This window comes from Aplidium turbinatum, chromosome 3, assembly GCF_918807975.1.
Source record: "Aplidium turbinatum chromosome 3, kaAplTurb1.1, whole genome shotgun sequence".
In the NCBI taxonomy this organism is placed as follows: Eukaryota; Metazoa; Chordata; class Ascidiacea; order Aplousobranchia; family Polyclinidae; genus Aplidium; species Aplidium turbinatum.
In genome coordinates this window covers 39,605,099-39,631,539 of record NC_137474.1, presented here as the reverse complement: position 1 = coordinate 39,631,539, position 26,441 = coordinate 39,605,099, and the positions used below count along the sequence as shown (strand labels likewise).

Here is a 26,441-nt window from a genome sequence, read left to right as displayed (position 1 = left end):
CCATTAGGGAAAAGCAATTTTTTGTAATTATCGAAGGAGCTGGGAGCTTTGCCCCCAGACCCCCCAACGCTTTGCCGTCTTCTCTGATGTGCGATCCACACAGCTAACACTACAAAGAAACACAAATACATTTTTTCCTTTTTTATTTCTTTGTTCGTGTCAGACAACAATCCAAGTCGTGTTACATACTACCTGAAAAGTGTTTCGGTGATCGTGGGCTACTGGCTGTTTAATTTGCGTGGTTGCATATGAAATATTCACCGGACCGCAAAACTATTCAACTTGTCAAAATGGACCTTTGCTAACATTAGCTGAGTAGCCCTGGGCTAAGGTTTGTGTTGGGTATGAAAAAGTTTGGTATGGGTAAGGGGTACCACAGATTGCTTTTAATAAAGGATAAAGAAGGCAAAAACATTATCGAAAAGCTAACGAGTATTCTAGAGATTGTGCCCCTTAAAGAATTATGACAATTTTTCTTGTTTTATTAAAAAGAATTTTAACTTTTTTCTAATTTTGGGCCACGCCATCAAATGCCTTCACATTGATTTGTTAGAAACTAAATTAACCTTTGCAAGGTTTCCCGTTTAAATCTTTGTAGTTAAAAATTTTAATTGCGTGATTGAGGTAAGAAGAGCGTTTGACACAAAGGTATGGACCGCCTGTTCACTAAAGAGTTGCCATTCTGAAATAATTGCAAGTACAGTAAGTTACGAAACTATGCAATAATCAAATGTCTTGCAGCTCGAAAAAAAAGGGGAAATAACAACAATTTTTATTAAATCATCAAACAAGATCACGCCTTGACTATGTTCTTTTCCGCCTCTTATTGTGTTACTTTTGACAAAACAAATAGCTTTGTAAAGTTGATACCATAAAATGGAAATGTGACACCAACAGAACATTGTTTTGCGAATCACTGGCGATAGTGAAGTAGTCCACACTGTGTGTACATAGAAACAACTCAACTATAAAGAAGAATGAAACTGATTTTTTTAATTTTCAATAAACGCTTTAGAAAGTCTATAAAAGCTAAAGACAATCAATTGCTAAAAAGTGTAAGTCTAAGTGAGCTTTTTCAAAGGATCGAGGTCAGTTGGTAGCTACAAGCTGTCACCCGGCTATCTGTTTATTTCAAGCTTCTTTCATAGGCCTATCTTGTTTTTAATATAGAGCAAGCACGGAAAATGAAAGTAGCCAAAAGCTAATTTGTTAAGTTTGAAAGTCTTCAAATTAGAAAAAAAACACTCAGCAATCAGCATGGCTCTTGCTACAACGAGCATAGAGCCTGTGCCTGAAACAACGCCAAGAATTTTGAAAGCATCATCTCTCACAGTTTCCTCCCTTGCTGTCGTTCACATTGCTTGCTGGGCATCAAGCGTTGTGCTGGGAGTTGTGGCATTTTGGATTTTGAACCAAAGCACACAAGGATGGGAGAATTCGTTTTTCGGTCGTTATGGTGTGCCAATTTGGTCGTCTATTCCAGTAAGTGTATATAGCAACTTTGTAGCATTCGTAATGTAATTATACATTACTTTAGTTTGTGTTGATGGTAATGTTTAATCTACAAACGCAGTACAATACTTGGAACTTATAACTTAGCATACTGTATGTTTGATAGCTGTTATAAAAGAACGTATATAGAGTAGTTAGAGGTAATTTAGCTTTCAAGCTGTTCTCTTGCCTTAAATCGTGTTGTACGAACTGCGAGCATAATTATAATTCGGAATCGTTGACAAAATGTGACGTAGCCAGAAAGAAAAGTTTAGGAGGGCAAATACAGCTGTTGTGGGGTAAACGTCATTCAACATCAATTACAAAAGTATTAAAACAGACTTTTTTGGGGGGGAGGGGCGGCAAGATAAATTTTAGAGAAGCGATTGCCCTCCTAAGCCTCCTTGGCTACCTCCCTGGATTGTAGGCCACTTGTCGAATTGTCTTATTTGATCTCGTTACAGTTTGCTTTGTGCGGAGTGCTTTCTATAGTTGCTGCAAAAACTAGGAGCAATCGAACAGTCACCTGGTTTATGGCTTTGTCTGTTATCTCACTCCTTTTCGCCATGTCCACGTTAGCTTTCTCTGCCCTTGCGGTGGCAAACGAAGCAACGATAGAAGTTTATCCCAAAAGAGTAAGTAGTAACAACTTAAATGCAAGTTGTTTAATAACAAACCAAATGCAATAATACATCTAGCTATCTGTTGCTTGTAGTTGGTTTGAAAGCTTAGAAATGTGTTGAGTTGAAAAGCCCGAAAAAAACTTGGCAAACATACGAAATGTTGCATTTGCCCCATCAGAGCATTTCAGCTTGATATCACCTCTGAAAATAATATTATGGTGGGACACCGGGCGAGTGTAGCAAACGCAAAACATTTTTGGATACGTCGGCATTTAGCCTACTTTGAATTGCTTGCAAGTTTTTATGACATAGGCCTAATAGTTGCAGTTTATCATGGAAATAGGCTACTATATGCTTAATGAGATAAGCCGAAAGAGAGAGAAAAAAGTTATAACTATTAATAAAACCTTTCATATTGTCGCAATTCCTAATCATGCAAACAAACAGCACAAATATTGGTTGATAAAAAAAAATTGGTCTGAATTTAACAAAATATCACACCATTTAACAAACTGAACTGCCCAGCAAACAGAAACTGAAAACAAAACACTTTTCCATTTCCCTGGAGCACCTGGCAAACATTACCTACAATCTAAGAATGTTGAAAAACGGTATAGCCTCCCAGTCAGTAGTTAGTATTTTCTTTGCCATTCACATCTAACCAGTGATGTACGCGCATATCAAAAAATATTGACGCCGTCAGCGTAAACGCAAATGTTCGAAAAACCATACGCCGTATGCGTCAACGTAACTTGTAAAAAAATTTGGCGGCGTTAGCGTCAGCGCATACACAAGCGTAAACTTATTTTGTTTGCTGGGTGCCACTCGAAACAAACAAGTATAAACCACTCGAAACAAACAAGTTTTATTTTGAATTTCCACGAAGAAACACAAGCATTTGAAAGTGTTCATCAGACATTTTGCTGTGTTTTGGTTCCAATATGTCTTTGTCCATTGAAAACATTCTTTCAACTGCAGCGTTGAAAGGTATTGGCGTGTTGTAGTGAAAAAAATACATTAAAAAGTATGCGTTGACGCTATGCGCTAAAAAACCGCGAAAACTTTACGGCGTAGCCTCAAGCGCAAACTATTTAAAAAAATGTGGCAGTAATCGTTAGCGTACACAAAAAGTGTACGTCGCAAGAATGCGGTGTATACGTACATCTCTGCATCTAACCCTCAACAAAACCCCATAAGTATTACTTTTTCAAGCCACCAAGTGCAAAGAGTAAGTCATCATATCCAGGCTTCCTTCGGGTAGTTGAAAATTTAGATTAATTTGACGGGAAGGCAATGAAGCCAATCTTCGTGGCCACTTTCAAACATGTGTCTAAGTGTCTTGTTAAGATACAGTCACATGCTCTTGAGCGGTGTCGAACCAGCGTCCTTTGAATATCGAATCAGGGGCCACGTATTATGCTTTTTGTACGAACATTCGTCATTCGTAAGCCACTTTCGTTTAAAAACTTTCTTCGGAAAGTTTTGTGCGACTATTTTGTAACACGGAGATTTTAATTTTAACAAAATGTTTCACTAACATTAAAAATTTTTCTAAAATAATTCCACGCGTAAAAAAAGTGATTCAAGTATTATTGACATATAAGAAATTTTCGTGTTCGTCTTTATAAGTTTTGTTCGTATATTTGGAGCAAAATAGTTTGCTTACGAATAAAAAACGTTATTTACTAACAAGTAATTATAACAATACCTTTAAAAAATGATTACTATTAGTAATAAATAGCCTACTCAAGAACAAGCTTGCTTTTTAAAATTTTACTTAAACGTAGGCTATTGGATAAATTTGCAGTTGTTTTTCAGCCAGCCTAGCAATCAAACAAGTTATAAATGTTACAAACAGAAAATATTTCCAGAAGATGGCTTTCCGAAAAAATAGATGTAGCCTAAAGTAATAGCCTACACTGGTTAGTTTCAAACTTATGAGTTTCCAACTTCTGCTAATTTCTTGTATTTCTACATCGTAATATTTTTCACCAAAAAAAGAGAACAGAGTATAAAATGCCATTGCTAATCTTTTAATAGATTTTTCTTACTTTGATACTCTAGTCTAAAAACTGCAATGAATTTAAGCAAGCATGCTTCTAGTTTAACTTTACAGTACGGTACATGTAAAAAAAGTTTGTGAAAGTTACGAATGGTCTTGACCATTTGTGAAAATCCACGAAAAAGATATCTTTTTTAGAAAGATTTAAAAAAAAATTATGACGTACAAAAAATCTTCGTACGAACAAAGCGATTTTTCACGAACAAAACAAAATACTCGTACGAAGTAAAACATCTTTACAAGAATATTTTGAAACTTTTGTTCGTGACGAAGACCATATTATACCAAATCACGAGTATTCGTGTTCGTACGAAGAGTAGGCTATAGTAATTGGCCCCAGCCCAGGTCTCTCATCACTCGGTTATGCAGCCGACAAAAGCGGGTGAAATGTAATTACAGTAAGTAACATTTGTTCTTTAGTAGCCTATTATAAATTTAAACTAAGATAACTTTTTATTTTAGTTGATAGTTGCTGGTATTACGACTTTGGTTAGTTTCGTGGAAGTTATTGTATCGGTATCTTCATTCATCGTATGCTACAACGCTATAAAGTTCAGCCTTCAATTCTCTTCAAAGGTACGTTGCTTTGTTTTCTTCTGATAGTAGTCATAGTCAGGCTGACTTAGTTAATTCCACAAAGTCATGGCACATAAAAAACAAATTAATAAATTTGCTAATGTTACAGTAAAATCTGGTGTCCGACGTTTTCTTCGTAAACAGTTCTTCGTAAACTTAATTCTTTGTAAAACAATTCTTCCCAAAGCATTTATTCGTGCATGCAATGGAGATTTGATGTATACGAAGAAATGCTTTACGAAAAATTGTTTTACGGATTTCATTTCACCAACAACTGTTTACGAACAATTGTTTTACGAAGAATTGCTTACGAAGAATTGTTTACGAAGAATTCGCCTATAACCGTAAAATCTACAGTAGCCTACCACCAAAAAGTGTTAAGCTTAGTTTGCATCTTGCACTTCTTGAAGCTACACTTGTGGAAAATAACTTTTTGTCTGTTGTCTTTGTTTTTATCAAAGCAGAAAAAAATCTCAAGAAAAAATCGTCAAGTGGGTCCATCCGATGATGAAGGACCTAGTCACGTGACCGTGATGGCACTTCCACCTCGTGAAGCAGCTGAACTTTTTCTCAACATGTACAGGTGAATAATATTAGGTTAGCCTTCCGTTATACAAAATTACTTCCATAAAAATTGTATTTCTGCATGTATGAATAGCCTAGTTGTTTTTTTGCTCTCGGTCATAGGTTGGCTCACCTGAAAACATATACAGTAGGCCTACATCGAGGCGTAACCAATTGGGGTCATTTGGGGTCAAACCGCCCACAATCGAGGAAATTAAACCTAAATTCAGTCTCCATCTTCAAGATTACATTATTTTTACTTGCATCAAAATCGCTAATGAACTTTTGAGTTTGACCACTTGTATGAAATAGTTGGTCTTTCCATGCGAAGATGATGTTTTATACGCAGTTGGAAAGGCAAGACCGCTAGTCTTCGATTTGTCTTTGACTTTTTGTAAATATCTTGTAAAGACTCTATGTCCAATCATATGCCTTTGGAGGTTTTAAACAAAAAACTTAACAAAATTTAAACAAATAAAATGGTCAAACGCTTTCATTGCTTGGTTACGTAGTTAACTATATCGTAGCTAGCCTATAGAGTACAGCTTTTACAAACTCCAGCTGAACAAAGGTTGTTTAAAATAGGTCATGCTTAAAATGTGGTCTGCCATAATCAGTTGAATTTGCACTTCGGAAACAGTTTGCATTTGCAGACTGACTAGAGTAATATACGTTTCCTGCTACTTAACTTTTTAATTACACCAGGCCTGGCTCAACTACAAGACCAATGTTTATTCACCCTGGAATGGAAGCATTTATGGGAGGGGAAACTGTCAATCACTTTCCAGAACCACCAATGGGAGAGCAAAAAAGATATTCGTCTCCAGGTGATTGATTGGGAAATAGGGTGGCTCGTTTTTGAACTTTTTTTAAAATTCTCTCGGAGTAGTGGGGAAATGGTGTCAGTGAGTAAGAAAAAACTCATGACCAAATTTGAGATTCGTAACAGATTGTCTTCAGCCTTCTCATGGGGCTCAAAAATCGAAAAATGGGGTCAAATACGCAATTTTTCCAAAAATATTTTTAGTTCGGGTAGATACAATATTGTTTAGATATATCTAAATAATCTAAAAAAAACAATTGGAGTCAATCAAACTATTCCTTCAGCTTCCTCACAGCTTCTGAAAAATTCCATTTTGCTGAAAATTTTGCATTTTTGTGTGTGATTACATAACCACAAAACAACAAAACGTCATTGCATTTCTCTTTATAGACCTGCCCTGAGCTGATGCGTCATTTCTTAATGAAATTGGGTTAATTTGGCAGGAAAAAGTGACGTTTTTTTATTTGAATTTACGTCACTGACGAAGTTTATGGTTATGTAACCACAAACAAAAACGCAAAATTTTCAGCAAAATGGAAATTTTCAGAAGCTGTGAGGAAACTGAAGGAATAGTTCAAATGACTCCAATTTTTTTTTTTAGATTAATTAGATATATCTAAACAATATTGTATCTACCCAAACTAAAAATATTTTGGAAAAATTGCGTTTTTGACCCCATTTTTCGATTTTTGAGCCCCATGAGGAGGCTGAAGACAATTTGTTACAAATCTCAAACTTTGTCATGAGTTTTTTCTCACTCATTGACACCATTTCCCCACTACCCCGAGAGAATTAAACAAAAAGTTTAATAACGAGCAACCCTATTGGGAAATAATGAGCATTATTGTGAATTTAAGCATGTATCGTTTTTTTCAATTTTAAAAGGTTGTTTGTTTATTATTTCATGGGTGTTCACCGAACATCCATTATAATAGAGCAGGGTTACTCAACTAACCTTAACAAAGGTCCAGTTTGACAAGTTGAATATTTTTAGCGGTCCGGTGAATAAGTTATTTCACACGTAATCACGAAAGCTAAACTACCTGTACCAAACCACTTTTTTAAGTTTAAAAGTAACTCGAAGTGGATTTCTGAGAAAGTGTTGGAGAGTCTGGGAGTCGAAGCCTCCTAGCAACTATAGGATAATTACAGTAAAAATTGCTTCCTCCCAGTAGAAATCTGTTTATAGAAGCTCTGAAACGTGGCAATGAGGTTATTCTTCCAGAAGCCCGAGGTCCACCATGAACACCCAGAAAGTCCGGATTCGGACCGCGGTCCGCCGGTTGAGTAGCCCTGTAATAGAGCAACAAGGATAAAAATATTAGGAGCTAAATAAGACAAAATTCCACTTAAAATCCATGAAGACAACAATTGAAGTTAGTTAACCGCAATAAAGTTCCACAATATTTCATTTTTGTTTTACTTCAAACTTTAACCAAGACGGTGGAGTCGGAAGTAAAACATTTAGCTTTATAATTCCAAGAATTGACGTGGAAAGAAATCATTTCTTCAGACTCCGACTTTATAACCCCGAATGAATCCATAACAATTTAAGGCTAGTTTACTCCGTACACCAGCTCTAAATGTTTGTAATAGGACCGGTTACCGAGATAGCCTATAGTTTTCTAATATGTATGCATAATGTCTGGTTTGCATGAGGAAAAAGTTGATTAGCTTTACACATCTTGTACTTTCAGATGATCGCAGACGCCATCGTAAAAGACACCACCGGCGGTCCCACAGTCGAAATGAATCTCCGGAAGATTCCATTGGAGGTTAATACATACAAAAAGCAACAATGTAAAATCTGTCAAAGTTATGCATATGATACAAAAAAAATCATAATTGCAACTTCAGGCTATAGGCTACTGTAGCCTAATATTTTTAAGTGCTGTTGGAGCCGAGTAGCGTAAGGTTATAGCCTATTTAAAGCGACAGGCAAATAGCTGCAAGGTGTCCACTGGTGGACACATATTTTTTCATACAAGCATTATTTATTTGACACAACACAAAGTATAAAATTATGATAAGAGAACGAATCTTCACATTAAATTGCCAAGAAAGTCTATTACGTCTCTGTTGTTGGTGTCCTTAAACCACCTTGATCCTGGTAACCCCATTTTCAATTTTGCTCTGTGATGGGAACCACATTCTCTACCAAATGAGTTTTAGCAGAAATATTTCAAGTTCCAAAAAACAGCTCTGATTTAAAAATAAAACGTTATTTTTCGTGTTTAAGAAAAAACAACATACTTTTCTGCAAACAAACAGAGGGAACACAAATCGGTACGGTAGGCTACCAATTTATAAAAGCTGTTGCAGCTACAAGAAGCTATGGCAGGACACCAGCCAGTCGGCAGTGACAGTGAGACATATACGTTACTGACTGAAGTTGATAGGCTATTAGCCTAATGCAGCCTTCAATTTTGTTTAGCCTACAGGCTAACTCTTTTTCTAATTTTTATTCTTTTTCCTGTGCTTCAGATAACAATGCAACTGCGGATGGTGATGATTTTGACAATGACTGGAATGTTGTAAACATGATTCATCATCCCAAAAGTTTTGTTGAAAGTCCACAAAATCGGTCTGAAGACCCAACGCAGTCACCAAACCGGTGAGTTTTTTTTATGGGCAATGGACAGAGGCCAGGGGTGTCCAAAGTCCGGCTCGCGATGGTTTTTGTATGGCCCAGGTTTATTGTCTCACAACATGTTATTTTTGGAGCGCAGACCTACAGACATCAGATCAATTCAACTTGCATTTAAACAAAATTGATTTAAGAGCATTTTTTACAGATAAGGGAAAAGCGTCGAGAAAAATTAAAATCATTATTGCGTCATAATTGAAAAATCAACTATGGTTGTCTCGAAGAGTATAGGAATGAGTGATCGGCAAGAATTCATTCATCTTCTTGCTAGCAAATTCAACGTCCGATTTCGGGATTTTGTCGTAATTTTAAAGGAGTTAGGCTAATATTCACTTCTTTCTGCATGAATTCTAATGATGTTCCAGCTCACCTGCAGCTAATTGAGTGTCACTGCTACGCCGGGTGCCGAAGTCGACAGCAACACTCAGGGCCGGATTTAGCTGATGGGGGTCCGGGGCATTTTTAGATCGGGGGCCCCCCGCGCAAATCTTTTTTGCCCCTACGGCGCGAAGGACCACCTCTACGTCAACAGTAGCATTAATCCAGCACTGCACTGCATTTTGCAGAAACTTCAAAGGCTGAAAGAAAAAAATAATCATAACATAAAATCACATTTTTTCCACGTAGGGGGGCCCTTCAAAAGTCGGAGGGCCGGGGCACCTGCACCCTTTGCCCCCCTAAATCCGGGCCTGGCAACACTGCTTACACATTTCCTTCGTGCTTTTTTATCAGCAGCTGAATAAAACAAATTTTCAGAAATGTAAGAGTTAACAATAGTTCAAATTTGTCAATATTGACCTCTCGTTGAACTGTTTACTTCTTTTGAATTCAACTTTACCATTATCCAGCTTCTCTTAAATATTTTTTCACCGTCGAAACTGTGTTATATTTTTAACTTGATTGTCCTGTTTTGGTATCAAGCACGTTATAACGTCCACGTTTTGCCGCTTTTACCTTTTCCTAGACCTCTGCTATGTGTGGTACATATTGTTTCTCGTTAATTGTGATGGCCAGAAATAAAAAAACAAACTGAAACTGAACTGTTCCCGGTTGAAACCAGGGTTACACTAACAGCTTCCCCTTATTCTAAGTAGGTCTACACTAACTGCAAATTACGACTTTTACTAATTTGATTATAAAATTACATGTAGGCCTAGGCTAGCCATTAGTAGGCTACGGTAGCCTAATTACATTTTATAATATATTTTACTGATTTTAGACCATATTCACAAACTCGTCTTGAAACTGTGCCTGAAGATGATCATGACACGACGCTTCCAAATGAGGTCCCTCCAGATCAAACAGATGGCGAAGCAAAGACGAGAGAATTAAGAAAAGAACAAACTCGAGCAGCTATTAAGAAATAACTTAATTTTTTCTGGATACGCAGCTTAAATTAATTCAATTGTTTATCACTTACCTCAATTCTTATTGCTTCCAAGGTTCTAACTAAATTATAGTTCAGGAATTCATCAGGTCTCTGCTACAGTTTCTGTTTATGTAGTTTTTGCCTATACGTAGGATACAGCTCGCGTGTCTGGGACGTAGCTGTCGGAAAAATGGAGGAGGAAATTTCCTCAAACTAGTATTCATCACCATTCACCAATGGACTTTTCTTTTGTGACCTACGCTAGGGAACGTTCAAATATTACGTAACGCTTTTTTTCCGAATTTTTTGACCCCCCTCCCCCATGTAACGCCAACGTAACGCTTTTTTCAATCCCCCCTCCCCCATGTAACGCTTTTTCACTACGAATTCAGCACAAAAAACTACCATTCCGTACTCGAAAGCGTTACGTAACGTTTTGTTTGAACCCCCTCCCCCCCGATGTGACGCTAACGTAACGCTTTGCATAAACCCCCCCTCCCCCTCGAAGGCGTTACGTAATATTTGAACGTTCCCCTACTCGATTCTTCCTTTGGGAAATTTTTTTTTTTCAATAGTTTTGTTTAGGCAATAATAGCTTTAACCCTAATAGGCATTTTTTTGCTATTATCTTGAAGCTGTACAAAAGTTACTCTAAACTTTCGAATTTATGGAAAATTCTTTTCATTATATCAAGTAAATTGACAAAAATGCGAACAAAATTTGGTCATAAACAAGGTTTCAAGAAAATCATCTGTTCATCAAAATTGTACAAAATTTAGTCATAATAAAATCACTAAACTCTCCATCAATCTGGACTAGAGCAAAACGTCACAATGTCTAACATTGCTAAGATCAAAGACGATGTGATTTCCAGGAGTCACTGGAGAAGTCCGGCGAAATATCGACAACCTGGAACGATAACAAATTAAATTGATCCAAGGCCTCAAAGGTTTCAATGTCGATGACGACAAAATCATCTTATTATTAACAATTTGTTTTTATCGAACTCCTAATTCTGTGATTTGTGGCTTACAAAATGGATCAAATGCGAAAAAATAGATAGAGCATAAAAGAACTTGTTTTTGCATAGGCTTACTAAGCTATAAATAGAAATAGCCTATACGCGACAGGTTACTTCAGCCAGATTTATCCTGCTGATAGAATATAAACTCACTATTTTTCGACACAGTTTAGGACTTTAAGCTAATATTTAGTTGATAGCCGTCGTTTCCCTTAAAAGCGTTTTAAAACAATCGCAAGAGTTGTGATAACAAGCGTATCTAATTCGTCAGCCAAGCGACAGCGCGCGCAGCCGCAAAAACGTGTCGGAGTACAGACAGCGCGTCGATAACTAACTTGAGCGACTTTCGCGATCGGGGCGCTTACGCCCCCGACTTTATTGTCGATTTTCGCCAGCGTTACGCCGGTTAAACGATGAGCATATCGCTAGCGGCTGGATGGCGATTATCGCTGGCGCGTCGCCAATAACTTCGCTATCGTGTAGCTGTCTAGACGCCAATCTTTGCTACTTGGGTTGGATCACAAAAGTGGAATCACGGTAGCCAACTGGAAATATTGATGACTTTGCTTCTGCACTATGTTAGCTAAGTAGGCTAGGGTTCTTGTTATCAAAGAAGCAAGTGCTTTTCAGCCAGTGAGATGATAAACTACGCACTTGTGCGGATGAAACATTGCAATGCGGATAAAAAAAACGAGGTGCGAATGAAAAGTCTGAAAATGAAAAGTCCTATGATTTTCACTTTTCGATGGCCGTGTCTTTATTGATGCCTTCATGCCGATTCTGTTTTTTCTTGTGACTTCTTCCGATGGTTGAAATAAATTATTGCAATGTTAAAATATGAAATTCTGTCTGGTTTAGCTGTTGGCACGATTTAGTTAGACTACTGATGCCTGCACATCAGACCAGTTTGCCGATGGGTAAACACTAAAACATGACTATCGATTTAACAAAAAAGAAAAAGAGCCAAAAGCTGTGAGGAAAAAAACGAGTGTCGTTTTTTCCTTGTTATTTATTCTTCTCTTTTTAAAATGTTAGTTCATCTTTTATTTTCTCGTTTTCGTCTACCACACTCTATTTTTTCAATAGCTTATGCTTCTTTTTCTTTGTTAAATCGATGATCATATTCTAATGTTTACCTTGTTGAGATGTGATTGTGCACTGTGCAGAAACAGGATTTGAAGCTTCAAGCTTACTTTGTTTCATCTGATCTGGATCTTGTTTTTTGATAGAAACCAAATTTACATGACTTCTTTAAATTTTGAAAATAAAAACATAATTTTGAAATAAACGTCTGGCAACATTTCTAAACCAGGAGAAAGTTTTGAACCAGTGTTGTGCGGATATTGAAATTTGATAATCCAATCCAATCCGAAATTTTTTAGAAATATCCGAATCCAATCCTGATCCAAAAATAATAGGAAAAGCAATATCCAATCCAGATCCGAAAACTAGCATTATACTTATAGCAGACGGAATGGCCCGTTTCGGTGAGTCCGATCCCTTAATGGGGGATTTTTTCATTTTTTTTTTTAATTATCGGGTACCGTAACCTAATTATCATTGCCGTTTTAGGGTTAGAGGTTTGGGGTTAGGGTTAGAGGTTTGGGGTTAGGGTTAGAGGTTAAGAACTCACCGAATCGAACTCACCGAATCGGACTCGCCGAATCGGACTCACCGAATCGGACTCACCGAATAGTAGCAGACCCTATATAGCAGACATATGTTACACTAACATTTTTTTCTTACCCTACCATCTTTGTCTCAATTGCAGCATAATGAATTTATACTGATATTAAAGTAGCACTCAGCCTACCAGTAATCAATCTAAAACACAACAATAAACGACAATAACAAAACAAAGAAAATAGCAGTGTAAGCATGCACAGTTGCACACACTTATCAAAAGCATACTGTTTTTGAATATAGCCTAATGATACAAATGTCATTATAAGATCAGTGTATAATAAATTGTCACTAATCACATGCTAACTTCCATGAACCATACAGAAATGTAAGTCGTTCAGAAAACTATTCTTCCTCAGCTCAGACCTAAACACAGAGTTGAGTACAAGTAAAGCATTAACAGTTGATAATGTGAATATAATCTAAAATGTCAAGTTAAAAGCATAATAGTATACTGCACAGCAACAGGAGATCTACTATGGCAAACTTTTTAGCTTCTGCTGGGCACCGGCCAGCACTTTCTAGTACCGAGGTAGGCTACTTTCATCAACCTCTTAGCATGGCATGCCTGCCTTTGCTTAGTTGCTGGTTTGCTTCTGCTGACTGCGACAGACTGCGGCTCTGCGAGTACCCTACATTAGGGTTGCCAGAGGTTAATATAAAAAAGAGCCCAAGCTTATGCAAAAAGTAGCCCAATTTTTTGGGGGGTTCTAAAATTGAGCCCAAAATGGAGCCCAAGCAAAGAGATAGGCTATTATGCAAAATTCTTCCAGAGCGCTTGATCATCAGTCCCAAATTATAAATGTTTTTCTAGTTCTTCACATCTTTCAGACAGATTGGCAACCATGCATTCACTCAACTGTTTGTTAAAATAACTACAAACAAGTACTGGTACCTAAACACAAAAAATGGTTGAATTGCTTTTCGTGATGAGCTCAGTGGCGTACGCAGGGGGGGGGCCATTGGGCCATGCCCCCCCCCCCTTAAAATGTTTTAGTAGTTAACGACGTAGATTAAGGCATTTAATATGTTTTGCATTGCTCTGTCAAAGCAATTACTGTAACAATGTTGTTTTATAGACTAAGCCAATACGAAATACATGGCCCAATCCACCTACACTACCCCAGGTATGCCAATGTGGCATAGTGTTCTGTAAGCCTATTATAGTGATTAGTGAGAGAGGATTGGATAAAGTCTAAACTAAAACTATACTGGGATATCATGAAGTAGTCTGAGATATCAATGACGAGTGGCGTAGCCAAGGGGGGGGGGGGTTGGGGGGTTACAACCTAGCTTTGGCACGCATGTGGCGTCACGATATTGAGAATGATGCTTTCAGTCTCTTTATGCTTGGGAATGATGCTTTCAGTCTAAAAAAACTTGCCTAATTTTAAACGAAAGTGCATTACAAGAGCGAGTTTTGCCAATACCAAACATTTAAACATCTCCGCAGTCAGGAATTAAAAAGAAAACATAGAGACTTAACTTTATTTCCGAAATATGCTCAAGAAAACATGATCTTATCCTTTTGCTATGCCACCTGACAGCACCATTTTACGGGAATATTCATACCCATATTTTTCTTGAAAATGCTCTCAGAATGCACCAAATTCAAAGTAATTTTTCAAAATTTTCTGGGGGTGGCCCCCCAGACCCCCCGCCGCTGGGTGTCGTCTTAAGCAAAAACGCCGTCGGGCTTTGCCCGCCGGTCGTCAAAAATTCCCGTCAATAACCCCCCCTTTAAAAATTTCTGGCTACGCTACTCTCAATGGCCCCCCCCCTTGACAAAATCCTGCGTACGCCACTGGATGAGCTAACGCATCAAGAGTGTTCCCCTCAAGACCATCAACAGTTTTGACCACCATGGTCGATCATCGTAGAAACTATCTTTTTGTCTTGTTTTTCTTTTTACTCATATGAATTGTTAAAAAAAAAATCACTAGCCTTTTTTTCTCATCTTTCTACATTTGCAAAAACTTTATTAAGGTGTTGCGACCATGCCATAACTGATTGTCCTGGTTTGGCACCATGCACGTTATAGCGTCCGTGTTTTGTCGCTTCTACCTTTTTCTAGACCCCTGCTATGTTTGACATATATTGTTTTTCGTTGTGATAGTCAGAAATAAAAACAAACTGAACTGATGTCCACTGCATTTTCATGAAAACCTGGATTGCCAGATATTAAAACCCAGGATTGCCAGATATTAAAGCCTAAACATGCACATTTTTGAAAATTGGCATCTTTATACCAAATTGGTAACCCTGCCTGACCGAGGCCTCCAAAAACGCTGCTCCTCAATGAAATAACTACGAATTAGGTAAAAATCTTAAATATGATACAATTTTTACATAAAAAATTATATTATATTTAAAAAAAAAGTAGCCCAATTGGGCGCCAGCCAAAAAAGCGCGCCCAACGCGAATTTTTGGCGCCTGGAGAAATCAAAAGTAGCCCAATTGGGCGTAAAAGCGCCCAATCTGGCAACCTTACCCTACATCGGTATCAGACTAGTGCTGCCAGATCTACGGAGGCTAGCTTCCCTGAAACGAAGAACAGCAACAACATGGAATTTATGTCATTCAATTTATTAAAACGTAACTAAACAAAGTTAAACAGATTCGGATTCGGATAATCCGGCTCCGGATCCAGCTTGGGAAAAATTGAATCCAATCCGGATCCGAACAATTTCTTCAAATCCGGCAGGATCAGACTCCAAAAATCCGGATCCTGAACAACACTGTTTTGAACCAACGTGTTTTTATGGCAACACTGAGATTGTGATCCAAGGTTGCCACTTGCCAAGTCGGCTTTTTTCCAACCAAATTCCTCAAACTTGTCTTTTTTCAGTTCAGTTGTTTGTGTTTCTGACCATCCCAGCAAAAACAATACACGCCAACATAGCAGAGGTTGATAAATAGGTAGAAGCGACAAAACGCGAACGTTAAAACGAGCTTGTGAGGGAATTACCAGCAGCAGTGGCCGAGTGGTTAGCGCGTTGGGCTCGCAGTCGAGAGCCTGCATGTTCGACTCCAGCCACCCGCACTTGCTGTTGTTTCTCTGGGCAAGAAACTTTACGATAATTGCCTCTACCCAGTGATCGATTTCGAGTAATCGGTAGTACCAAATTTAAGTCATAAGTAGAGTAGACAAGCGGAAACAGACATTGCCGTCGGCTGCAGCGTGGGTCAGGTGTACGTCGGAAAGCGTACACCGATGCATAGCGCTTAAGTCCGCTTTCCCGCAATGCAGGATAAAGATATGACAAACAAACAAAAAATGACAAACAAGTAAGTTATTAAGTTGAAAGAAATTTGACACGGTCACAACAATTTAAGATAGAAAGGGAAATAAAAGAAAATGTTACAAAAAATAAAAACAACAGCCAATAATTTTATAGCTTTAGCTGATATTTTCAAGAATTGCATAAATAAACATTTGCTATGAAGATCGACCATGGTGCGTTATCAAAAGAGGTGATGGTCGTGAGGGGAACCAGGGCCGAATTTAGCTAATGGGTGCCCGGGGCACTTTTAGATCGGGGGGTCCCCCGTGCAAAAAATTTTTTCGCGCCTACGGCGCGAAAAACCACCTCTACGTCTACAGTACAGTAGCATCAGTCCAGTACTGCACAGCACTTTGCAGAAACTTAAAAGGCCAAAAGGAAAAAATACCGTAGCACAAAATCACATTTTTTTCCACATAGGGGGGCCCTTCAATAGTTGGAGGGCCCAGGGCAACTGCCCCCTCTGCCCCCCCTAAATCCGGGCCTGAGGGGAACACATCTTGATGGCCCATAGCAGCTAAAAATCTTTAGCCCATAGCTAAGATTTTTAGAGTTTAGCTTATAGCAAATCATTTTTTAAAGAGTTTATTTTGAGAATCTGGCTGTTTTTCAACTCCCTTGGCTTATTTTTTTTATATAAAAAAGCCAGAAAAATTAGGCTTTTTCTGGCTTTTTTTTATGTTTCATCGATTTTTTGTCAAATTAATAAAAATCCAACATAATTTGTGATTTTTTTGACTTAATTTTATCTTTCCCGATTTTATTTTAGGAAAAAAATTCAGTCTGCGTCAATCCAAGGCTTTCCAAGCAGTAATTTCTACCTTATATTTGGTTGTAGTGTCCGACCGAATGTCGTTTTGAAGCCGAAACTAGAAAATTTTCTGGTTGCTTGTTTTTTCATTAACTATGTTACTGCGTTGTCGCTGAAGTCAAAGTTCGGTGGGACACTATTTGATTGTGCACTTTTTATATGTGTATGTTTAATGAATACTAATTGGCTTTTTCAGCTATTTTTTGCTGGCTTTTTTTTTGACTAGGTCTGGCTTTTTTTGGTGAAGACAGGCAACCCTGCTGTGCACTTCCCTTCATTTTCACTCTACAAATTTTCATTCATAAAAACATGTCGATCGCGTGGTGTGTTCAGCCGAGATGGGGTTTTAACATGCTTTACTTCCTTCAATTTTTTCAACAGTTTATTTTTAAAATACTGTATAAAGCCAAAATTTTAAATAAATCCTCTTTATTGGGAAATTAAGTCACATAAATGGTGAATAATAAATTGTATTGCTGTTTATGTAAATTGTATTACTGTTTATGGCATGGCAAGTAACAGTAACTGTGTCAGCATAAACTTACACATAAAAAACTGTATAAAAATGTTTATTAAATCTAATTATTCCAGAACAGTGAAAACTTCTAAGTTATGATGAAGAGATGATACTAGATTCAGTTAAACATGACATTGCAAGAGCTTAGTCAGTAGGCTACTTATATATGGTACTTGTTGTATTTTGAATAGTTTATTATACGCTTATAACTGTTATTACAAATTATTGAAATATTCAAAATTCCTTGATTGCTTATACTTTTTGTTTTATGTAGAGTTCGGTTGTAGACATAAACATTAAGGATAAGGTTGGTAGTGAAGCACTTGAACATAAAAATTAATCTACATTTTCTAATGGACATAGCTTTTCTTGGCACTGGTGCAGCATATCCATCCCCATGCAGAGGTAAAAGTCATGTGTACCGGTAGTTGAATCCTGTTGTTTGTATACTGGTCTAAATGCATATATCCTTGAAAATTTATTGATGTATGATATTTAACAAACTTTATTGTGTAAAATTGTATTTCTATAATAGCAATGTGTGCTAGAACTAAAGTTTTTCCACTCAAGCGATAGCATCTGAACTGTGAGGTTTTTTTTGAAGCCTTGCTCTTTTTGGAAGTCCAGCAGTTTTTCTGCTTTTAACCACCCTTGACACTGTGGTGGTGACAGTCTGGAAATTAGATGCCTGAGCATATCCCAAGCAATCATTGTGTTGTTTGCAGGGTTGAGAAAAACCCGGGTTTTTTTAAAAAAGCCCAACCCGCCCGTTTTTTTTTTAAAAAAGTGAATAAAAAAATAACAGTTAACCTCTCAAGTACATGTAGCTCCACACAGAGTGAAATTTACATGCCTTTTGACTCTTGTCTTGGGTTTTTTTAAAAAAGACGCAAAAAAAGGTAGATTCATGCTTATTTCACCTCAAAACTACTTTTTACGAATGAAGTGCCTTTCACGCACAGTACATGCTTGCATAACTCAATAAAATAATGCACTAGGGTTGTTGTTGCTTGAATGTTGCATCATCCATTAATTTCAAGATCAAGTTGGATGTTGCATCATCCACTGATTTCTATACCAAGTTGATGCTACCGTGGTAGAAATCACATTATTGCATCATTTGCTTTAGATTTGAAGGCAAGGAGCATTTATGCCATCATGTTTAAATATTTTTTATCATTTATATAAATATATTATATATATAGCAATGGATGAGCAATTGAGTGATTGCGTGGCCAATGGCCATTTAGGCAAATGCTCTGAAACAGCCATGCGTTAGCATCCAGAATCTGTAATTGGTAAATAGCCTCCTAAATTGCATTTCACATCATATACAGACTACAGTAGAGTAGTACTTTCACCAGTTTAACTATAAGGCCTTCTTGCATAAATAAGCTTTAGTGTAGTATACACAAAGTGGCATTACTTGATTTTGTATACTGTACAATATCCACTGCGTTTTCAGTTTATTCTTGGAAATTTACTTCACAATCACATCCTTAAGTCCTAATTTAAAGTTTGTTTTAAGTTCCTTGCAGTGTTTTTGTTCATTTTTTTAAATTTTCTAATAAAAACTGGACAAATATGATGCTCTGGGTTTTTTTATGTTTTTTTTTGGGTTTTTTTAAGTGGGTTTTTTAAAAAAAAACCACCCGGGTTTTTTTGGGTCGGGTAAAATACCGACAACCCTGGTTGTTTGGTTACCAATTCACGCTTACTTTGCTCGTAAAATAATTTTTGTGATATTTTTTTATGTATCAGATAATAACGTAGACAACCAGTCATAATGTGGTGTGTCAAAATAAATGGTTGTGTCAGTTTAATACATGGCATTAAAAATTGCCAGTTTAGTAAAACATTGTTTTTTTTTTACTTTTTACATGTTTTGTGATGCAAAAAAGTGTGCATTAATGTTGTCTAATTTTCAGGTGCATCTGCAATAGCATTTCGGTACGAAGGCGATGTTTGGTTGATCGATTGTGGCGAAGGAACTCAGACACAACTGATGAAACTAAAAACTATTCGACCAGGAAGCATTACTAAAATATTTATAACTCATCTTCACGGTGATCACATGTTTGGACTTCCAGGTAATTAGCCGAGTAACAATTGTTTTGTTTATGCTCCTTTTATATAATTCCCTGTAGGTTTGTAAGGGATTTTCTGCATTCTTTTATGGGTTGATTAAAAGTGTAGCTGTACAACTTACAGTAGGTGCCGGTACCGTATTACAGTACTTGAATGAATCTTTCTACTTCTGAATGAAGAAACAGAATGACCAAGTGGCATTGGTTTGACTCTTAGGTTGTGCGCTTGAACAACAAATTTCAAGGACAGTTCATTCAGCCACGTATAATGGATAGAATAATTCAGAGATGAAACAACAAGTGGAAACCTCACTCACTCAAAGTCAGTAACCATGTCTGCTTCAGTGGTTCAGAGCTTCTACCTGCAAGAATGCAAAACTGCTAGGATTAAGCTTTTAAAGAAGCTTTTTCAGTCTGAAGATAAAGATTCCCATTTCTGCATCACTTTAATTTTGTTTTATTATCTTGCTGTATGTGAAACAATCACTTGTTAAACAGTCTAAATCTAATGTATGAACAAAGAACTAAAAGTTTTATGCTTGAAATGTACGCTCAATTTCTTTTAATTTTTGTTTTTTCCCAGGACTTATGTGTACGATATCTATGCCGCTCAGGCCCAATGAAGAAGTAGCATGTGAAGACGTGGGTGAAAACAATAAAATTAGTTCTCAAAAAACTGTTGAAATATATGGCCCACTTGGCTTAAGAAGGTAGAGTACAAAACATACACAACGTTGTAAATTGCGATCGATATGATGATAATCCTCACTGTATAATTAATTGGTCACCGTACGTAATTTCTCCTCAGTACTTTTTGTTAGGCAGCTATGCGCAATTGCGCATACTATTCACAGTTTTGCAGCCGTTACATTGTCCCACGTTCTTGGGGTTGCTGGTGTGGTCTACAATGTCCATCTCCAGGTTTGAGGTTTGCTGCAAGGTTTTTTAAATCATGTCTGAAGAATCCGGTTGTTTCTGGAACGATCCCTTTTCAAGCATCCTGGGCTCTCAGCTTTGGTTATCTACCCGACGTATGTTTTTATTGAAATGATGGCAATTTCTCAGCGGTGTTTTTGTCCTATTCAGGTTTATGTCAGGTTTTCATTAAGTAAACGGGGAGACAGGACAGCTAATCTTAATGTTCTTTTTTTGGTAATAATTTTGGTATAAATTTGCTAACAATGATGTATTAAAATTTTAGATTTCTAAGGGAAGCATTGAACCTGTCAAGATCTGTGCTAACGTATAAATACGTCGTGCACGAGCTGATACCAGAGAGAGAACAATATGGTGGTTTGAGGGTTGGTGACCCTGATTGGAGCGCGTGGAATCCTGACCATATCGCCAGAGGTATTCTTCTCCACCTGTGAAAGCGTTTTGTGCGATTAGATTCGCATGTAGCCTGCGCTCAGTTGAAATGTATCATGGAATAACGCCGAAATTGTTCAGATCCACGGCATATAGCGGAGGCTGGTCATGGTCGGGCTATTTACTTGGACCAAGCTATGGAAACGTGGCCAGTTTTCAAAGGCGATTGCTTGAAGGTGTTTGCTGGTCAACTGAAGCATCGGATTCCGAGCTTCGGGTATGTCATTTGTGAAGATTCAAAGCCCGGGAAATTGAACAGCGAAAAACTAGTGCAATTCGGCGTACCAAAAGGTATGGGAAAAGATACAAAAATACATTTTTGCCGCATTTTCCTCGCTTCCTTTTAGTTATTGCACTAAATAATAATAGTCTAGGCAGTTTTCTTTTATAGTTGATGGTGAGACGATTGGGCTCTTTCATGCATGAACACATGAATCGTCAATCTAAATATGTGAAACATATTTACGATTAAGTCCACCACAAAGCTCACAATCTTATAACAGAGAAACTTGGCGCTTCATCGCCTCCAACCCTCGACGAGAAGAAGGATCTTAATGATAAAGCAAATTTTGAACTATTACTTGTCAGTTGTCATTTATTGTGATATTTCCTCCTGTAAATGTGTCAGGGATGAAATGCACCTCCCTCCCCCCCGCTGAATGCACGATGTAGTAACACGTGAAAGATCACTTTTATGAGCTGTAATTTATATGCCTGTAACGGGTACGGCTTTTAAATTTGGTACCCGGACATTTTTCCGAAACTTTTTGTGTGATATGTATCTATATTCTCCACAATGTGTTTAAGTCTATCGTTCACAACCTTAGTCCTTTCGGCAATTTATCTATTCGGCAAAATTTCCTTTCGGCAAAGTGTCCGCGCACGTTAAATTTTCACTAAAAAAGATATTTTGTCTCCATGCACTCTCAGGACCTTTGTTTGGTAGAATAAAGAATGGAGAATCGGTTACTCTCGATGACGGAAGAATTGTCAATCCTGTTGATTTTATCGGCCCCCCTCAGTCCGGGAGAAAGGTAGCGAGTGATGGCCGGAGTATTCCAGAGAAAAATACATCTGTTCTACATTGATTTAATGTCTGCAGATGTTAGATAAATGTAGAAACGATGTGTTTTATCACCTAATTTGAGAGCAGTTTCAAACAAATCAAAGTACTGTACCAGTTATTGGGAAAAGAATGTTAAAGTTTTGCAAAGTAGCCTGCAACAAATCATATATATTAATGTTTTGTGCGATGATGAAACAAAATTACTGATTGAAAATTCCTTCTTTTGATTGAAAAATACTGTGGCATGCTTTAATAGCCTTTTTTTAAATGAAAGAGCACGACAGCTTGCTTTAGCTACAAAACTAAATTCGAAAATGTGACTGAAGACTAGAGACACTACGAGCTGTTTAAACAGTCTTTTTTCCAGGGCGGTGGAGTCGGTGGGATTTTTCGTGTCTGGAGTCGTTAAAAACGACCGACTCCGGTTTGATAAAAAACGATAACTAATAAAATTTTGTTTGCAATACACTTTTTCAAAATATTGTTTCTAATTCTCTGTATTGCGCTCTAAATCTTTACCAAAAAATGGATGTGTTGGTTCTTGGCAGTTTTGTGAAAGTCGCCGTTTCAACTTTGATTACAAATTTAATAAAATTAATTTTAAAAAAAACATTAAAAAATTTCAGAAAAATCTGGTAACGCTAAAGCCGGCCCACTAAAGATGGAGGAGTCGGAATCGTATATTTTTCGCCCGACTCCACAGCCCTGCTTTTTCGGTTATTAACCTGTAGGTGACACCAAGCTGATGTTTTAGTGTAGATATAAACTACAAATACATTTATAATGCGTGAAGCGAAGGACTATCAAATCAACATTTTCTGGTGCAAAGTAAAATTCTTGTCAGCGAAATGCAAAAACTTGTGCGCCAGGTTGCTATACTGCAAGATACATCCAACTCATGGAAGATGAAGGACATCTGCCATGGATGCGATGTCTTGATTCACGAGGCGACGTTAGAAGAAGCCAACCGTGAGCGATGCGTAAACAACGGCCATTCCACTCCAACAATGGCCGCTGACTTTGCTGTAAAGACCGAGGCTGAAATGCTCGTGATGTCACATTTTAGTCAAAGGTGAGCAATTCTTGCGCAGTAGCAACAGTCGCTTGCAGCTGAAAAGTTTCTAGTATTAAGAAACGTAATCTTAGCTCTAAGCTGTTAATATTACCGCAGAAACAAAAATACTGTAATATCCAGGCCCAGGTTTAGGAAGGGGCAGTTGCCTAATTTTCTCTCAGCCTTTGAAGTTTCTGCAAAATGCCTCCTTTTTCTTTCAAGGTTAATTTTTAGCCACAAGGTTTGCAACTGAGCTTGGCGTAAAGGCATTAACAACAGTGTGGGCGACTTTCAAGTTAGTTTTTCGCGCCGAGGGCGCAAAAAAACTTTTTTGCACGGGGAGGCCCCTATCAGTTAAACTCGCTCCTGAATATCCTCATAAAAACTACTCAAACTGGACAAGTGGTTGTCGAGACTTTGGTTTTTTCCGTGGTTAGCCTAACTGGGGTACATGGTTTATTTTTTGTGCAAGCTGCTACGGTGTTGAACCCAAAACGACACTATTTTGTTACGTAACATAAACTGACTACCCCAAGGTCATATGTACTGTACAAACAGACATATCGAATCCTTCGTGATTTGTGGGGATACTGTCATAGTGGTAGTACAGCACAGTAAGTTTCTTTTTGCTCGTTTTGATAACATACGACCAGTGATGGGCATTATCGGCGATAATTATCGACGATATATTTTTATCGCTTATCGTTATCGCTTAATTATTTTTTCAGTTATCGTTTATCGTTATCGCCAAAGGCAATATTTGATTATCTCCGATAATTAATCGCCGATAAATTTTATTTCGGATCAACACACAAGTGGAAAGAACATGAAAAGTAATATTTTTACTAGCCACCTAGTTCATGAAATTAAAATTAAAACCAGTTCTTCTTCGGTGCCTGAAGTGTGTGTGCACAGGTCATTGTCATGGGAGGGGCACGCCCCCTGCAGCGACGGCCCTGACAACGCAATGATTTTTAGAGTTGCAAATTGCAATGCAATGAAATGCATGCAACAAGTCTCTTGTTGTTTTGCTGCAATCGGCAATCGCGAGTGAATTTTACAATTAAAATGTAAGCGCACAGGCGGTACAGATTCCTTTGAAGCGAAGCGAAAGAAATTGGCAAGTGCATTATGAAAGTGTCGCATTACGAGGCCGCTTTTACATCGGAAACATGGTCTTTCGCGACACCATCACTGAAACAAGTCATTGCAGAATATGATATTGCTTGAAGCATTTGACATGCAGACCGACATCACACTTTTTGCATCTTGCAGTAGTTTTTGCATGACAATAGGCGCATCGAGTTGCGTGGTAAAATTATGCTAAATACAGTATAACCTTTCTCATTTACCTATGATGCATAGCCGAGTGGTGAGAGCGCTGGAACGGCAATCGAAAGGGCGCCGGTTCGACACCGCTCATGAGCATACAGTTGTGTATCCAGTTGCGTGGTAAAATTATGCTAAATACAGTATAACCTTTCTCATTTACCTATGCTGCATAGCCGAGTGGTGAGGGCGCTGGAACGGCAATCGAAAGGGCAGGACACTTAAAGGCATGCCTGAAGGTAGACATGAAGATTGGCTTCCTTGCCTTCCCGTCCACTTAATCTAAATCTTCAACCACCGGGCGTAGACCTGGATACGACGACGATTTACCTATGCGACATAGCCAATGCTCAATCAAATATTTTTATTCCCACTAATAATACAGTGCCTATATTGTAATTCTTATCTCAACAACTCAGCGTTCTGCCATTGCTTTAATGATGGTGTTCACAAAGAAAACAGAAAATTTTTTCTGAAATTATCAGTAAATTACGATAATTATGTTATTGTTCTTGAACAAACACGACTAAGGGAACGTTCAAATATTACGTAACGCCTTCGAGGGGGAGGGGGGGTTTATGCAAAGCGTTACGTTAGCGTCACATCGGGGAGGAGGGGGTTCAAGCAAAACGTTACGTAACGCTTTGGAGTACGGAATGGTAGTTTTTTGTGCTAAATTCGTAGTGAAAAAGCGTTACATGGGGGAGGGGGGGGATTAAAAAAAGCGTTACGTTGGCGTTACATGGGGGAGGGGGGGGTCAAAAATTCGGAAAAAAAGCGTTACGTAATATTTGAACGTTCCCTAATTTGACAAGCTTGATGGATTTCACAGTATGCACATTTTTACTACCAATAACGCTTACGGTTACTGATAAATTTTCAAGCATTTTGCGTTTTTTGGAATTTTTTCAATTATTGCTGACTTTGCTGTAAACAGCCTGTAGAAAGCAAAATACAAAGTTTGGAATTTTTTATGGTATTTTCATTTGATTTAATTATTTTGCCTACTGCACGTAAGCGGCAGTGTAACTCAATCATGAACTCAATTGATAAAAGCATCCAACTGGTATCTGAAGGTATAATTATAAGCACGGCGGTTACCTCAGTGGTTTGATTCTGGATCAAGAGGTTGAAGATTCGATACCTACTGCAGCTGTTATGATTCTATTCATGCATAACTTACAAAAAGTTTTGTCCCTTTACAGTACATTATGCTCGATTTTTCGTCATGTTGATGAAAACAGTTCGTGCTGCATGGGGTGGAGCAGCGCTAATCAAGAAAAAAAATTATCGTTATCGGACATTATCGGCGATAATTTATCGTTTATCGTTATCGCTTAACTTTTTTTTGATTTATCGTTTATCGTTATCGATTTAGGCATTTTTCGTTTATCGATTATCGTTATCGCTTAACTGAAAAATGAGTTATCGCGCCCAACACTGCATACGGCTAGGGAACGTTTAAATATTACGTAACGCCTTCGAGGGGGAGGGGGGGGTTTATGCAAAGCGTTACGTTAGCGTCACATCGGGGGGAGGGGGTTCAAGCAAAACGTTACGTAACGCTTTCGAGTACGGAATGGTAGTTTTTTGTGCTGAATTCGTAGTGAAAAAGCGTTACGTTGGCGTTACATGGGGGAGGGGGGGGTCAAAAATTCGGAAAAAAAAGCGTTACGTAATATTTGAACGTTCCCCTATGTGCTTTAAGATTCCTGCCAAAACACACCCAAACCAAAATTGTCTTGGTCATTGCTTAGATGCTTTCAAAAATAACAGCAACAATGGTAGCTGGTGGCCTGCACAAAATTCAAGTATTCATAAAATTGCAATGCAAATAAGAGAAATTACAATAAAACTGCAATTCAGGTACAAACACAAGTCAACACATGAAGTAAAAGAAGGAGATGCGACTACAGACGTGTTGGAAGATGAAGCTCGGACGGTTTTCCAAGGCCCGGTAGTGGCTGCATATGATGGGCTTATTCTCAACGTGAAACGGAGGATAGCGCGATGACGGACGCAGAGAAGCATTCTTGGTAGATGGTAACTTCGGTGAATAATTTCGT

At 37.9% G+C, this 26,441-nt stretch overlaps 2 protein-coding genes across 3 annotated transcripts; both read left to right on the top strand.

The window, feature by feature from the left end:
- Positions 1–1,103: 1,103 nt before the first annotated feature.
- On the top strand, positions 1,104–10,606 carry LOC145767034 (uncharacterized). 2 transcript variants are annotated; one of them, XM_082578766.1, is made up of 8 exons: positions 1,104–1,482; positions 1,956–2,126; positions 4,639–4,752; positions 5,217–5,335; positions 6,022–6,143; positions 7,837–7,914; positions 8,624–8,753; positions 10,006–10,606. In XM_082578766.1, the coding sequence occupies exons 1-8, from the start codon at positions 1,258–1,260 to the stop codon at positions 10,151–10,153; spliced, it is 1,107 nt and encodes a 368-aa protein (XP_082434892.1). In that variant the 5' UTR covers positions 1,104–1,257; the 3' UTR covers positions 10,154–10,606. The 2 variants fall into 2 exon arrangements, with proteins under 2 accessions (XP_082434892.1, XP_082434891.1); XM_082578765.1 differs by having other exon boundaries at positions 5,214–5,335.
- A 7,137-nt stretch (positions 10,607–17,743) lies between these two features.
- Positions 17,744–26,389, top strand: LOC145766959 (zinc phosphodiesterase ELAC protein 1-like). The gene is made up of 8 exons (XM_082578680.1): positions 17,744–17,876; positions 19,400–19,561; positions 20,142–20,268; positions 20,760–20,908; positions 21,008–21,217; positions 21,857–21,960; positions 22,862–23,064; positions 26,242–26,389. Exons 1-8 carry the CDS (start codon positions 17,825–17,827, stop codon positions 26,387–26,389), a joined length of 1,155 nt encoding a protein of 384 aa, XP_082434806.1. The 5' UTR covers positions 17,744–17,824.
- Positions 26,390–26,441: the final 52 nt, after the last annotated feature.

Coding starts and splice junctions, on each gene's coding strand:
- LOC145767034 (XM_082578765.1), top strand. CDS start 1,258: ATGGCTCTTGCTACAACGAGCATAGAGCCTGTGCCTGAAACAACGCCA. Junction 4,753..5,213: donor GCCTTCAATTCTCTTCAAAG/GTACGTTGCTTT, acceptor TTTTTATCAAAG/CAGAAAAAAATCTCAAGAAA. Junction 6,144..7,836: donor AAAAAGATATTCGTCTCCAG/GTGATTGATTGG, acceptor TTGTACTTTCAG/ATGATCGCAGACGCCATCGT.
- LOC145766959 (XM_082578680.1), top strand. CDS start 17,825: ATGGACATAGCTTTTCTTGGCACTGGTGCAGCATATCCATCCCCATGC. Junction 20,909..21,007: donor TCCTGACCATATCGCCAGAG/GTATTCTTCTCC, acceptor GAAATTGTTCAG/ATCCACGGCATATAGCGGAG. Junction 21,961..22,861: donor CCCCTCAGTCCGGGAGAAAG/GTAGCGAGTGAT, acceptor CTTGTGCGCCAG/GTTGCTATACTGCAAGATAC.